The 15,468-nt window shown below is 61.9% G+C and overlaps 2 protein-coding genes across 3 annotated transcripts; one reads left to right on the forward strand and one right to left on the reverse strand.

Moving 5' to 3' along the window:
• The first annotated feature begins 4 nt into the window (after positions 1-4).
• On the forward strand, positions 5-3,984 carry SLC25A28 (solute carrier family 25 member 28). Of its 2 annotated transcripts, XM_034061338.1 has the most exons (4): positions 5-343; positions 476-704; positions 1,462-1,518; positions 2,904-3,984. In XM_034061338.1, the coding sequence occupies exons 1-4, from the start codon at positions 14-16 to the stop codon at positions 3,419-3,421; spliced, it is 1,134 nt and encodes a 377-aa protein (XP_033917229.1). In that variant the 5' UTR covers positions 5-13; the 3' UTR covers positions 3,422-3,984. The 2 variants fall into 2 exon arrangements, with proteins under 2 accessions (XP_033917229.1, XP_005144128.2); XM_005144071.4 differs by lacking the exons at positions 5-343; positions 476-704 and having other exon boundaries at positions 754-1,518.
• An 8,566-nt stretch (positions 3,985-12,550) lies between these two features.
• On the reverse strand, positions 12,551-14,443 carry NKX2-3 (NK2 homeobox 3). The gene is made up of 2 exons (XM_034061294.1): positions 13,917-14,443; positions 12,551-13,268 (listed from the first exon to the last, which is right to left on the reverse strand). The coding sequence occupies exons 1-2, from the start codon at positions 14,257-14,259 to the stop codon at positions 12,628-12,630; spliced, it is 984 nt and encodes a 327-aa protein (XP_033917185.1). The 5' UTR covers positions 14,260-14,443; the 3' UTR covers positions 12,551-12,627.
• Between the last annotated feature and the right edge of the window lie 1,025 nt (positions 14,444-15,468).

A 15,468-nucleotide genomic window follows, 5' to 3' on the forward strand; every position in this document is an offset into this window, starting at 1 on the left:
TGGCGGCGGCGCCATGGAGCTGGGGGCGGGCGCGGGGGCGGGCGCGGGCCCCGGCGCGCGGGGCGGTGCGGAGTCGGGCCGCGTCCTGCTGCTGCTGATGGGCGGCGGCGGCGGCGCGGGCCGCGCGCGGCGGAGCGGAGCGGGGGCGGAGGCGGGGCCGGGGCCCGGGGCCGGCCCCGGTCCGGGGGGCGCGGAGGCGGCGCGGGGCAACGAACCGCGCTCCCCGCCCGCGCCCGACTACGAGGCGCTGCCGCAGGGCGCAGCCGTCTCCACGCACATGCTGGCGGGCGCCGTGGCGGGCGTCATGGAGCACTGCGTGATGTACCCCGTGGACTGTGTCAAGGTGCCGGCACCGGTGGCGGGGCACGGGGGGCGGCGGGGCCGGGGAGGGGACGGTGGCGGTGGCAAACCGGGGGGGGTGCCCGGATCGGTCCCCCTGTGGTGACGGACCGCCCGCCCGGGCCTTGTGTTGCAGACGCGGATGCAGAGCCTGCGGCCGGAGCCCGCCGCCCGGTACCGGAACGTGCTGGAGGCCCTGTGGCGCATCGCCCGCACCGAGGGAGTCTGGCGGCCCATGCGGGGCTTGAACATCACGGCCACCGGCGCCGGCCCGGCACACGCCCTCTACTTCGCCTGCTACGAAAAGTTAAAAAAGACGCTGAGCGACGTTATCCACGCGGGGGGCAATAGCCATGTGGCCAACGGTACTGCTCCCGGGGCCACGGGGGCTGCCGGCGGCCATCCCTCGCCATACCGGGCGGGGAGCAGGGGGGGACAAGCCGAGCCGTGGCGGTAGGGAGGGCTGGACCGGTCCTGCTGCCATGGGGCTGGGTGCCTCGCGTATGCTAAAGCTGTGCTCTCTGCAGCTGTGGTGCTGGGCAGGGGGAAGCACCGATCCTGCACCTGCCGCAGCCGCTCCCGGGTATCTGGCTTGGAGGAGGTTGGTGGCCCCGGCTTGGAAAGGTGCTGGTGGACTGGAGCTGCCTGCAGATGAGCTGGGCCTGGCCGCAGTTGGTGGTGCTGGAGCTTGCCCCAGCAGGGCCATGTGGTTTTGGAGCCCATCTTGCCATGGTGCCCGTTGCTTGTCTCAAGGAGCCATCACGGTGGGGAAAGCGTGGGGCCGAGGGGAGAGCAGGGCACGTCTCATCCTCAGCTCTGTTCTGCAGTGTTTCTCCTCCATGGGAGCATTGGCCATCCTCAGAGTGCTGCCAACTGGTGGCCTTGGCCTGTCCCCAGGGCTGGGCCCAAGCAAGTACCAGTCAACCCATGGGACTTGGCAGCCTGTCTTGCTGTTTCCTCAAGCTCTCTGGGTGGGAACTGCTGAGGACTGGCCCACCAGGGGGATGAAGGCCATCTCTGGATCTCACCCTCTTCCCAGGGGCCTCCTCCCGTGCCTTGGCGTGGTGGAGCCCCGGGGTCCCTCACCTCCCCCCTTCACATGTGGCAGTTCTTGTTTTGCAGGTGCAGCCGGGTGTGTAGCAACGTTGCTCCACGATGCAGCCATGAACCCTGCCGAAGGTAACGATGGTCCTGGCCTGCCGGGAGGGGAGGATTGGGGTATGCCCGTGCTGCTCAGGTCACGTCTGCAGTACAGAGGGTGTGCACTTCATTGCTCACCTGACTGCAAGGATCTTTTGGGGGCCAGTGGCTGTGGCTCTGGGTAGGAGCCCAGTGGCTGTTACACAGGGGATAGGTAGAAGAGATGAATTCTGGGGAGCACACCAAACCCCAGCTTAGGAGGAGCTGGGAGGGAATCAGGCTTCCACACGGGAATTTTGCTGGGGGCAATTACAAGAAGCAGGAGAGAAGGCAAGAGAGATGTGAGCTGTACTGCTGTAGTTATCCCAAGTGTGTGGAAATTGGGCATTAGTGTGGTGAAGGTCTCAGGAAGATGAGGTACATTCTGGGCCTGTGTTCAAGAAGAAAATGAAAAGAATGGGATACAAAAGACATACTAGAGAGCCAGAATAAGGGCGATCTCATGCTATGGGATGTCTGGAAGACATTGATTTTGTTGAGCCTGGTATGTATGGAAAGGCAGTTTGTAATTAGAGCTTGAGCATGGTGGGAAAAGGAGAAATAATGAGGAAAGGCCAGGCATAATGGTATTTTTTCCTCTTAAAACCAGAGGGTTTGTGCCAGTGCAGCCTGCAGTTGATCTGAGCCCAGCAGGACTCCTGCCTGCCCAGTGCTCAGTCATAGGACCCTGAGGAGCCAGCAGCTGTGTGCCCAGACCATTGTCATTCCTTTCCTTGAGCTCATCATCTTTCCATGGCTGTAGTATTTAGTTGCATCATTTTTAGCTCCTTGGGGCCACATTGAGACAGGACTGGGGCAGGCTGCACTCTGGGCTCCCTTGCCCTGCTCTTGGATGCGTTGTGGGGGTTTGGCTTCTGGTTCTTGCCCCAGAGCGGCTGTGTTTCAGCAGTGGCCACTGATGATTCCTGGCTGGTGGGCTCTGCAATGTTCTGTGGTTATTGTGGGGACTGAACAGGGTAATGGCTGGGGAGGGACAGGCTCATCCTGATCAAGAGGTGTCTGGAAGGTAACAGATGCTGATGGGATTCTGACTGTGGGGTAGTTCTGTGGGGTGGAGAGACATTGGTCACTTGGGAGTGAGGGTGAATATGGAGTATAAGTGCCTGGCATCAGAACAATTCCTGGGGCTGCAGCAGCTGTGGTGGTGGTGTCTGTGCGATAGTGATGCCTCAGCATGTTAAATGGCTGCAGTCCTGCCTGGGGACACACAGGGCACTGCTGGTCTGAGTTGTCTGTCATTGTCTCGTAAGACAGTGACCAAACTCCGTGCACTTAGAAGGAGCCTGGCTTTGTCCTTACCCTTCTCTCTCCACTTTTCCTCTGTGCCTGGGTCCTGGCTGCTGGCTGCCGCCGTCTGTCCCAAGTGGTCAAGCAGAGGATGCAGATGTACAACTCGCCTTACCAGCGTGTGATGGACTGTGTGCGAGCTGTGTGGCGCAACGAAGGGGCTGGAGCTTTCTATCGCAGCTACACCACCCAGCTCACCATGAACATCCCCTTCCAAGCCATTCACTTCATGACCTACGAGTTCTTACAAGAGCAGCTCAACCCCCACAGACAGTACAACCCAGGCTCCCATGTGGTCTCTGGAGCCTGCGCGGGGGCTGTTGCTGCTGCTGCCACTACACCTTTGGACGTTTGCAAAACACTGCTCAACACCCAGGAGTCCCTGGCCTTGAGCTCCAACATCAGCGGACACATTACAGGCATGGCCAATGCCTTCAGGACGGTGTACCAAGTGGGCGGTGTGACTGCCTACTTCAGAGGGGTCCAGGCGAGAGTCATTTATCAGATGCCCTCAACAGCAATTGCCTGGTCTGTGTATGAGTTCTTCAAATACATCCTCACCAAGCGCCAGGAGGAACGACGGGTTGGGAAGTGAGCCGGAGCCGAATGCCGTTCCAGACCTGCTTCACCTCCCCTCCTGGTTTGTCTTCTGATGCCTCTCCCATTCAGTTTGGTTTGTGTCGAAGAAGGGGCAGTGATGTCGTCATTTGGCTTTGGCTGCTGCAGCTCTGCTCAGGCTACACGGCTTCTCTCCCCCACGGTCCTCCAAGATGTCCTGCTGGGAGCTGCAGCCTCGGTCCTGTTGCCTGGCACTTCAATGGAGCTGTGCTCCTATCCTTCCCTTCACCAAAACATCCTCTCACACAAAGCTCACCCCTCCTCGGAGGGGAAGGTGAATGTCCTGTCCTGCCTCTGCCAGGGCCAAGGTGAGCTCGCAGTCACCAAGGAGGTGGCTGCAGCACTGCCCAGGATGCTGGGGGCTTTGTCTGGCTTTTGGCTGAAGCAAAGTGTAAGCCTTGCCGTTGTCTTGTAGCACGCACACGTGATGCTGACCACCCCGGTGGAGGGCAGGGGGGAGGATGGCACTTGAGGAGGGGAGCCTGTAGGTTTGTTTTTGTTCCTGCTCTTGACGCCTCCAATAAAAACAGTTCAGCTCTATCCTGATGTCCCCTTCTTACTCCAGTGGGGCACCCATTAAAAGAGAGCAGTGGAGTTTGGGTGTAGCATTGTGCTGAGGGGGCCTGCCTGTTCCCCCCACCCTGGCAAGGTGCAGAGAGGAGTGTGGTGCCCATCCCCTCTGGCTGGTGGCACATCACTTACTGCTGGCATGGCTTGTGACCCCACTGGAGAAGCTGGGGTTCATGCTTCTCATCCAGACAATCCCGGACCCTCATTCTGACTGGGGATCCTCAGGGTGCTTCCAAACTGCCCTGAGCTGAGTTGTTGGTAGGAGGATCCCATGTTGTGTGTCAGGAACAGCACAGGAATCACAGGGCTTTGTACATCTCACACAGGAGGTCTGGGGTTCAGCAGGTCTTTTGTCCCTCATTTAGAGTAATTAAACTAGTTTGATGCTTGATGAGCATCTTAAAATTTATAGAATCATAGAATGGTTTGGGTTGGAAAGGACCTAAGATTATCTAGTTCTAACCCTGCTGCCATGGGAAGGGGTACCTTGCACTAGACCAGGTTGGTCACGGCCTTGTCCAGCCTGGATCAAAGTGCTAATATATTCTCTGATCCAGTGATAATTAATGGAATAGCTTATTCTTTGAACATATTATCAACTGTCTTGGTACTGACTTCTTTCAGAGTCCCTCCCAGCTCTGGACCTGTGAGCCAGCCTTGCTGGGTTGCTGAGCACTGAAATACCACCTAGTTGTGCTGACCTTCCAGAGCAGAGCTCTGGGTTCCTCAAGCTGGGTGCCTGCAGGTGATGCCTGTCTCTCACAGAATGCCTCACAGTGCTTGTAGGAGGGGCCTACATCCCACAGTGCCATGACCAAAATTAGTCCCTGGAGGAAATGCATTCACAGCTGTGGTATGTGCTGCCCTCAGTAACTGGGTCCTGGGTTGGCTCAGGGCTGGCCTGCACCGAGGGCTGCTAGGGTGAGCTGTGGCAAGGGGAAACAGGGGGTTTCCTGCAGCTGGAAAGGCTGCTGTGTGAGCAGGGGAATGAGCAGCCTTTGGGGCATGCGGTCCAGCACTGTTGGACCTGCACAGTACAGGGCAGGATGTTCAACACCCTGCCCAAGCTCCAGCCCAACACCAACTTCACCTTTCCCTTAAGCATCTCTTGCTGCTGTTCCTAATGATGGGTGACAGGTGCTGAGCAACTGCCCATGGGATTTATGATGACTGCCCAGCAGGTCTGAGTGTCCCTGGGCACAGAGAAGCCATGGCCACTGCTCTGCAGCCTGGGTGCACCCAGGTTCTGTGCTCTGCCCATCCTCTGCTCCCTGGCATGGGCTGCAGGCTCCTGGTCCCTGCTTTTTCTGCACAAGCAGAAGGATGAGATGCTCTTTAAAGAAACAAAAGCCACTGGAGGCTGGGAGCCACCAGTTTTTGCACCATCTCAGAAGCTGGGGCTTTAAGAAATAGCCTGGGTATTGCAAGATCTGGCAGCTCTGCAGCTCCTCCACCCAAGAGGGAGAAATCCAAGAAGCCGGAATGGCTGGGAGAGACCAGCGAGGATTAGCTTGGCAGGCAGGGCATCAGACAGGAGCCTGCAGAGGACGGGTATGACTGGGCTGTCTGCCAGGATGAGTCTCCCTGCCCGAAGGTGAAAGCTGTTGCCAGTGGAGCTGCAGCCTCACCTTTAGGCCTCACCAGACACTGGAGTGATGACAATCCCCATGGAGCAAAAGGCATAAACACAGGCTGGGGCTGCGGGGAGATTCATACTATTAAATCCATCAGCCGCTGGAAGAAGCTCTATAAATGTCAGTGGGTGGAGGCATGATTGAAGGTGACTCCAGGATGCTTCCAGGAATAACTGTCCACAGAAGTGCTGGGGGAGGGAGCAAGACCCCCCAGAATTGGGAGGTGATCAGTCAACATAGCACAGAGGTGCTGCCATGTGGGCAATTGGCCTGAGCGCTCCCCTGGCAAGAGCTCAGCCTTTGTTTACCCGGTGCTCTGCCAGGCTGAGTGATGCCCAGTGCAGATAGCAGCAGCCCCACAGAGGCAAGGCCACAACAGACTGGAAAATCCCATCCTGCTTCTGTCTCCATCCCCCTTAGCTGAGCCTCTGCCACACACCAAGGGCTGGCCATGGTGGTTTGCTGGTTGTTTTCCAGCTCTGCATTGGAACAAGTTGCCCAGCAGGCGGTTCTGGCACCTTTTGGCATGATAAGCTCAGAGGTAACCAAGTTACTGGTTGGTTCAGTTGCAGCTGCTGTCTTTCCAAGGTCTGCATCAGTGAATCTGTGCTTCTCTGTGTCTGTCCCATTGCCTCCTAGGTAGTTAGCTGCGCTTCGAGCGAGAGTCCTCCTACAGCCTCTTCTGAGTAAAGAGGCTATTTTTGGCTCTCCAGCAAGGGAGCCACGCTCAGACCAGCAGTTTTGGAGACAGACTCTTTTCCTTTCTGCTCCCTGCAGGATCCTCAGTCACATCCAGCACAGGCAGGGATTTGCTGCCTTACCTTCCCGTGTCCAACTGCCCCTCCAGCCTTGCCCTGCCACTGGTGCCCGGGGTGATCCCAGACTGGGTGAGCCCTGCAGCCCCAGGCAGGCAGAGCCGGGCAGTGCTGCCAGCCTTGCCCTGCTCCAGGTGATAGATCTGGGGCTGCTGCAGTTCTGCTGTGGCACAGGCCCAAACTAATTCAGGCAGCCCGAGTTTGCTATGCCAAGAGCAGCTCCAGCATCCCCAGATGCCTTCCCGGGGTAAATGGAGACGCCTGCATTCCCACAGGTTAAGGGTAGAGCTGGGGTGAGGGGAACTGGGGTGGCTGCATCTCCCCCCAAAGCAAGAAGGGGAGACCCCTCCAGTGTGTCTGCCCCACACCTTCAGCTGGGGGCAGGTGGGCTCCTGAGTTGCTCCTGCCTTGGGGACCCCACACAAGCTGCTGAGTCCCAGCCTGTAGGGGCCTTTGCCAGCCCAGCTCTGGGGCAGTCAGCTGGGGACAAACCCCAACCAAACCACATCAGTGCCCCTCCTATGCTGGTGTCCTGGACTACCCCAAGGTTTCCTGCCCCCAGCCCCTTTGCAGTGCACGCCAGACTGCCCTGCTGGGTGGCAGGAGGTGGCTGGAGCCCAGCCTCCCTCCAGCCCCAACCACTCTGGCTCTGGGATTCCTCAGGGCTCTGTCAGACCCCAATAAAGTTGTACAAGTTCTCATGACCCCACGGCCTTCAGCAGTGGTAAACATGGGCGCCAAGGCTGCCTGGACACAGAGCAGACATGGCTCCTGGTGGGCCCTGGGAAACCTTCTTCTGACCCATGCTGCTGCCTGACCTAAACTGCTGAGAGACAACTCCTGGTTGGGCTGCTCCCAGCCCACCTGGCTCCCACTGAGCATTACAGTGCAGGGAGGGAGGGAATGTAGCCTGAAAGGTAAAAGTGAGGCTTTCTTGGCTGTAAGAGCCATCAAAGGAAGCAACTTCCAGGGCTGGGCTGGGACTGCTCTTGGGTGTCTGGGTTGATGGAGTGATATTGGTTATACCCGTACTTAGTGTTAAAGTTTCCCAACAAAGGGCTGCAAAGTGGCCCTGGGAAGATGCTGCCCGGCTGCACTGTGAGGTGTCAGAGGTGGGATCCTCTCCTGGGCTGGATGGGGGATGGCAGGTGGGGTCACTCTCCCAAGGGCATACATGTGAGCACAGTGGGACAGCTCAAGTGTGTTGTGACACCAGAGCCTGCTCTGGGATCAGTCTGAAATACAGCTGAAGCAAGGGCTCCTTATGTGGGGGGGCTTCAACCCTAATCTCCCTGGCCCAGGAGATTGGGATTGACTGGTGACACTGGCTAACAATTCCCTGCAATCCCTCCTCCCCAGGATAGCTCTGGCATGGGAGCTGACATATGCGTCTCCTGCCAGGGAGCAGATGATGCCTGGCGTGGCTAGGTGGGTGCCAGGAGAAATGTATCCAAGCAGTCTTCTCCTCTGCCCCTGCACCTTTGGGTGCCCGTTAGGCCTGAGCAGTGCATTGCCGGGAGCACTGCCAAGGGCTATAAAAGGGGAGGGAGTAGGGAATCGGGCCAAAATTGGGCCGTGTCTCCATCGGGGACACAGCTCCCTCTGGTGAGAACGCAGCTGTAACAGGCACCAGGCGCTGGACACCACAACCGTCATAGATGTCCTTGGGCAAGGACTTGCAGGGGGTGAAGGCCATAGATGGAGGCTGGAGGCAATGTCAAGGCTTCGGGAATCTGGGGAAGGGGCAGCTCCCACGTGGGATGGATTTCACCGCTTGGGAAGGGAGAAGAGCTACAAACCTGCTGGGTCTCTCACTAAGACGTGCTGGATGCCTGCGCTCCGAGCACACCCGAGCCGACAGCAGCGGGGGGTGGCAGGGACAGAAGGTACCTGTGGCTCCATGGCCCCGGGTGCCGGCCGATAGATGGCGGTGCCGCCTCTCGCTTGGGGACAGCGCCGGAGCCTCGGCCCAGCTGCAGCCCGGGAGACACGGGAAGGGTCGTCCCGGGCAAGGGTCTGTGGATGGTACTGCCCAGGCAGGGGGAGGTGGCACGGTGCAGGCGGGAGGGGCTCTGCTGGGAGCAGAGCTCTGGTTGTCAGCAGTGCTCTGCTCTGGAGGGGATCAAGAGGCCAGTCTCCTTCTCCAGACGGGGCACCTTGAGTCCCGTGTGGCAGCACTGTGCCCCGTCTCACCATTGCAGGAACACCTAAAACCTGGGATCCCCCGCAATGCTTAGGTGTAGTCAGCCTGTGAGGCATGAGACAGGCTGGAGGACTGGGGAAGTTCTGTGGCCATTAGGGTCTCATCAGAGGAAGGGAGGCAGGTCCCTGGCCCTCCTGCTGGCAGACAAGTTGAAGAAACCATCGCTGGAGGCTCCACAGCATGAGTACTGATATTTTAATTTAATTACCTGATCCATGGCTGGCCACAGCTTTATTGGCACTGAAGAGCGCTTGTGTGACAACCCGGCATTGTCAGTGCCAGGAGGAGCTTCCAGCACCTCTGAGCCCTGACGGCTCTGCAGAACCCCAGTGACCAGGCAGCCCCAGCAGCTCAGAGCTCATAGCATGGGCTAGCTGCAGTGGGAAGCACCACAGAAGATAAGCTGCCACTTCAACCCAGATCCAACACAGAGGACTGAGAGCCTAGAACCAGCCCAGCAAAACACTGGGCTCCTGGCTCCAAGGCAGCAGAAGGTGACTGTGCCCGAGTTGAAGTAGATGGGACCAGAACTCTGTGAGGTCTGCCCAGGTCCATGGGCAGCCTGGCCAGCCTTGCCAGGAGCAGGCGACTCACTCTGCACACAGGCAAGCTGCTTGCTGATGGCAGCAAGTGGCTCGTGAAGAGAGAAGTATTAAAAACATGAGGAGGGGGATAACTGCAGTGGGGTGAAGGGAGGGATGGAAAGAGATATCAGGAAGGAGAGGAAATGGGAGGACATCTGCAGTGCTGCAGAGGCAACAGCACTGCTCTCCTGTGATCCTGAACATGACAGAGGCCACAGAAAAACGGCTAGTACTGGGATTTGGATAGAGCCTCCCTATGAACCACTGGACAGAGGCAAGTACTGCTTACAAGCTACTTCTTGGCCAGGAAACATGAATAAATACCAGAACTGGAACCCATGTACAGAGCAGGCCTGAGGCCTGGCAGTTAAAGTCTGGCCATCCCAATAGTCCCTCCTTTCCTTTAAGTCAATGCATTGTTTCAGTGAATCTTGTCCCTGTCCGAAATCAATCAGCGCCTTCCTGCCCTGACTCCCAAACAGCAGTAAATCCCCCGATCAACCAGGAAGAAACAACGCATGCCCTCTGCCCCTTGACCATGGCCCTCCCATCTCTCCCTCCCTTATGTCCCTCTGGCTGCACTACAGCCACAGTGGGATCATGCTGGAGGGATCTCCACCAGGACCCTGCACCTCTCACCCCACTGGCAGCACCCTGCTTCATCCCGGGGCATGAGGGACAGGGTGCGTCACAGGCGGGTGCTGCCTCCAGCTCAGCCACGCAGCGACTTCCCTCCATTGTGTCTCCCCTCCCTGGATAGCAAATCCAATCTGCAGTCTCCCACCATCTCCCTCCCGCTGGCCTCCGCTGGCTGTTCCTCCTCTTTGGAGAACTTTAGTTCTGCCGCCCTGCTCCAGGCTCTCCAGCACCCCCAGCCCTTTGTGCCGCTCCGTCATCCCCATCAGCTTGGGGGTATTGGGCGAGAGTCTACAGAGGGGTCCCTCCCACTAATCCCCTGCCGTCCCCTCAGTCTTTGCTAGTGGGACAGCTGGGATCTGTCCCAGGAATGGGGCTCATTATGATGGACATCTAGAAACTTCCACCGCCATGGCACATCGGCCTGCAGCCAGGCCTCTTGGCTTCCCCTGGCCAGGCACTGCTCCAGCTCTCCACAGGAACCATGGGGCCAGGGAGCACACACGGGTGTCACCAGGCAAATTTGGGGTGAGCACAGCACCAACCTCCTTCCTACAGCCATGCTGGCTGCTGTACTGATTGACAGTTCTGGTACTGTCCGGCATCACCTCCTGCAATGTGGCCATGGGGTCCCCGTGTGCCTTTCTTCTTTACATAACCGTTCCTGCTTCAAAGATGCTGTCTACGGATGTGGGCAGCATGTCCCACACCAGGGCTCTCATCTCATTTGGGATCTCTAGTGCTGCTGGGCATGCAGTGGATTTTTAACCAGCTGCCACACACTTGGAGGGGACATACTACGCCGGGAGCTCCCCTCATACACCCTGATTTCGGATGAGCCTGTGTTGTGGTTACAATTGCTCTGGCTTGTACACCAAGGCATGAAATCACACCGGACTCCTATTTCTGCAAACAGTCTGGCGGAACATGGAGGAAAATGCAACTCCTTCCTATGGCAGAGACAAATCTCCCCAGGCTGACTGCTGCTGCAGAGAGCATTACCTATCTTTGTTCTTAGCTATCCTGTTTCTACCCACGAGACCACAGGGCCTTAACCACTCATCTCCGAAAGCCAAGAGCCGAGCCTGGGCTTCCTCTCCCGCGACACCTTGCTGCCATCCAGCAAACAATCGGCTGGGTGTGCCGCATCCTCTCCCGCCGGCCTCGGGGTGGCTCGGGGGACAGCGGGGTGCTGCGCCCAGCCAGGGCTGGGAGCTGGGGCTGCTGCTTGCCCGCTCTGTCCCCGCCGTGTTGCAATGGAAAGAATTCTCCTGTTCCTTTCGAACAGCAAACCCCAAGAGTGCGCGTTCAGATTGTGCGATTGAAATGCGCAGTGTAAAACAGGGTTTATCAGGGTGAACGGTCTTTACCTGATGCTTCTGCCGCGGCTACAAGCCCAGGTACTCTGCTCGAGGGGGAGGGACCATGACACGACAGGCACGGAGAAGGCAGGGGAAGGCAGAGTGGGCTTCGCTGAGCAAGAGAGGAGGCACAGTGAGCCCCGGGCTGCGTCTGTCCCGTCCTCTGGGAATGTCTTCAGGAGCTCCGACGCCGCTGCCGGGAGATGTGCTGCACGGTGCGGGAGAGCTCACGGCGCCGCTGGTCTCCGCCGCCGCCCGGGCCGAGCCAGACGGTGCTCCGCGGGTGTCCTGCCCTACCCGAGAGCGGCTGCGGCGCTCGGCGGGACCTGCTCGGCAGAGGCACGGCCGCCGCGGCGGGGTCAGGACAGCTCCGAGAGCTCAGTGGCGGTGGGACGGGTCGGCCCGGGACGGGGCCGGTGCGGGGCGACCCCGCGGCCGCTCCCGCAGGGTTCGGGGGCCTCGGCCACCCCCTCCCCCTGCAGCCGAGCGAAATGGCTGAACATGTAGCAATAATGCCCCGGCATTCAGGCTGCCCAGCCCGGACGGCCCTAATCAGCGGCCCGCGGACCCCCCTCCTCTCCCCCTGCGCTCCCAGAAAGGGGAACAAAACCCAGCACGTTTCTGCAGCCCCCGCGCATAAAGCGCCGGGCCTGGGCCTCAGTGGGGGGCAAAGCGGCCCGTCAATCTCTGCGCCGGGGCCCCTTTGTCCCTCGCCTCCCTGCCACACCTTTTGTTCCCGAATCCAATAAGCGCCTATTCCCGCTACCTTCCTCGGCGGCTCCTTTCAGCGCCGGCCCGACTGCCACAATGGGCCCGGCTCTGAGCTGCGCGGCCCCATTCAGCGCCCTTGGCACGCTCACAAGCCGGCCGGGCCGCCCTGCCCCGCGGGCACGCCGCTGCGACCTCCCCGCCGCTGGGCACCGGCCGCTGGGCGAAGGAGGAGCGAGCGGCGGATATTGCACCTGGTTTATTGACTGACTCGGCGAGCTGGCGCTGGCAGTAACCGATACAGAGTAGATAGAGGGGCCGCGGCACCCCCAGGCCCCGCCGTCGGCTTTTTACAAGCAAAGCTGCTCCGCGGGCGCGGCGCGATCGGCCCCGGCCCGCCCGGCCGTCGCGGCGGCTCCACAGGTCTGCGGCTCTTCGCTGCGAGCTCGGGCGGCCCCGTCCTGCCGCGCCGCTCCGCGCGCTGCCCGTCCTGCACCGCTACCCGCGGGAGCGCCGGGGTCCCCGCCGCGCCGTCCCGCCGTCGCCGCCGCCGGCTCCGGTCCAAGGCGCGCGTAGCGCGGCGCCCAGCCGGGCTGCGGTGCGGGTGATAACGGGGCCCTGGAGCCGCCGGACCGTCCTGCCGGTCCGCTCCCGGCCCTCAGTGCGTGTGGGCTACCAGGCCCGGATGCCCTGCAGTGCGCCCTGGCTGCAGGAGGGCCCCGCCGCCGCCTGGTGCAGCGGCTGGCCGCCACCGCCGAAGCCCCCCAGGCTGCCCACGTTCACGAAGGGCCCGGCGGCCGCCGCCGGGCTGCAGGTGGCTTGCATGGAGGCGCCGCCGGTGCCCGCCGGGTAGGTGCAGCCGTAGCCGGGGTTGTAGGAAGCGGCGTTGCCGTAGCCGTAGGCGGGGAAGCCGTTGTAGGAGTAGGGCCCGTTGTATGCCGAGCTGTAGCCCTGCGACCCGCCGAGGCACGGTTTGCCGTCGCGGACCAGCACGGGCACGGCCACTCTCCTCGGCGGCGGCGGGGCCGTGGGGCCGCCCAGCTCCAGCGACTTGTCCTGCCGCTGCCGCTTGCACTTGTAGCGCCGGTTCTGGAACCAGATCTTCACCTGCGTGGAAGTGAGCTTAAGGCTGCTGGCCAGGTGCTCCCGCTCGGGTGCCGACAGGTAACGCTGCTGCTTGAACCGCCGCTCCAGCTCGAAGACCTGAGCCTGGGAGAAGAGGACGCGCGGCTTCCTTCGGCTCCGCTGCTTCGGCCTCTCCGCCTCCTCTGCCTTCTCCGCTTCATCCAGCGGCTTCTTCAGGACGCAGCTCTCTGCACGAGGGAGCACAGGTCACGGCTGCAGATCGTGACGCCGGGCGCACGCTGCTCCCGACGGGCCCCACCAGCGGGCGAGAGCCCCGCGCAGCTACGCACCCGTCGGGCAACCACGGGGCGGGCGGGGAGGCAGCGCAGGGACAGGCCGCCCCCGGCACCGCCGGAGTTTTAAGATGGGCAGGATCGGGCGGCGGAGCCAAGCGCATCCCTGTGCCTCTGGCCCGGCTGCGGCGTTACTCTTGCGGCACCACGGGGCCGAGCCCCGGGCCGCACCGCACACGGTGCCGGGCACCTGCTTCACCGCCTCTCTCCCGGGCTGGGCCTAACCCGCCCCGTTCCCTGCGCTCCGCTACCAATATTTCGGAGCGCGGGCCTGATGCGGCAGCTCTGAACTGGGGCCTTGCGGAGGCGCTTCCCGGGGAGGCGGCGAGCAGGGCTCGGAAGAGGGTGGTGGCAGCCCCGAGAAGTGCCGGTCCCGGCTCGGCATGTCCAGGGAACGCGGCCGCGGCTGTGTGTACCGGGTGGCATCGTCGGGGCCGAGGCTCCGCGGAGCGGTGCCCCACGGGTCGGGAACGCACCGCGGAGAGCGAGCGCGGGCGCATCCGAACTGGCGGGGCGGGGGAGCGCGGTGGGGCTGATACTCACTTGGGGTGCGGGCCGCGGTGTCCAACTCCTCTCCTGGGCCGGGGCCCTCGCAGGAGCCGCGCAGCACGGCGTGCACGTAGTTATCGGCGGAGATCCGCGCGTCCGTCTGGCTGCCGGGAGCTGCCATGGAGCTCAGGTAGGACAGCTTCTCCTCCTCCTCTTCCTCCTCGCCGTCGGAGAAGCGGGCGCCGTCGGCGGCCGCCAGCAGGCAGGCGGCGGGGTGGAAGTGGTGGTCCAGGTGGTGCGGGAGCTGGGCCCCATAGTGCGGGTCCTGCTGCTGCTCCAGGTTGAGGATGTCTTTGACAGAGAAAGGGGTGGAGGTGACGGGGCTCGGTAACATCATCGGGGCAGCACAAGCAGCCAGGCAGTCCCGCGAGCCCAGCGGCGCTCGGGCGGCGGCTCGGCGGGGAGCGCCGCGCCCGGTGCTGGGGGGAGCAGGCAGCGCCGAGAGATGAGGGGCCGCGCCTGCTCCTGTCTAAGTTGCCTCCATTAGCCCGGCGCTGGGGGTCTGCGTTTTGTTACAGCTTCTGCAGGGACAGCCAAGGGCTCGGGAGCCTCCTCTGCCCCGGGCCGGCACGTCACGGCGAGGAGGGGCCGGGGGCGGCCTCGCCATTGGAGGGAGGGGGAGGCAGAGCCGGCCCCCTGCCCGGCTCCGGCCGCCCGGCCAGAAATAGCAATGTATTAAGGCTGCACTCGGTGCGGCCGCTTCCCCGCTGAGAGCCTCGCCCGCCCGGCACCCGCCCCTCGGGCGCGGTAACGGTGCGCCGGGACCGGCGTCCCCGCAGAGAGTTGCGGACGACACTGCCGCCCCCCCAGTGCTAAGCACGTGTAAGTAGGTAGGGACTCCCGCCCCTGTGGCCAAGGCCCGCACACTGCTCGGACCGGCCCCGGGAGAGGCGAACATGTGCTGTCCTGCCGTCCAGGCCTCCTTGCGCCGCCGGCACGGCTGCCCGGCTCCGCAAGTACCTCCCGCCGCCCGAAACGCTGCATGGAGAGGAGGTTCTCCTCCTCGTCCCGCACTCCTCCGGGAGCCGACGGCAACCTCGCCGTCCCGCGCGTTGCATATACCCGTCCCACTTCGCAACCCCCGATGCCCCCCGCCCGTGCCCCCTTATATTTCCCCGCCACCGGCCCATGGCCAGCTCTCCCGGGCTCTCCGCAGCCGGTGCGCCGCGCGCTCGTCCGGGGAATGCGCGCTCCGTCGCCGCTGCCGGATCGGGCCCCGCAGCTCCGCGATCTCCAGGCCCAGCAGGGCCGGGCCGAGCCGGGTCATGCGAGCATCCCGGGGCTGCGGTGGCGAGGAACTAGGGCGAGGAGAGCTATTCTGCACTCTTCGGTCTTTCCTTTCGATTTCTTTCGTTTTCTTTCGTTTCGTTTCGTTTCACCCGCCAGTAACGGGAGGCGAGCGGCTCCACAGAGTCACCACGCAGCCGTGCAGGCGGTTGAAGCTCTAAGCGAGCCTACAGAGACCCCTGTGCACTGCGACTCTCTCGGCAACGGGGCTGCGCCAAATGCCGAGCTAGCACCCCTGTGCGATTCTGGGGAGTGTGCC

Source organism: Melopsittacus undulatus, chromosome 4, assembly GCF_012275295.1.
Source record: "Melopsittacus undulatus isolate bMelUnd1 chromosome 4, bMelUnd1.mat.Z, whole genome shotgun sequence".
In the NCBI taxonomy this organism is placed as follows: Eukaryota; Metazoa; Chordata; class Aves; order Psittaciformes; family Psittaculidae; genus Melopsittacus; species Melopsittacus undulatus.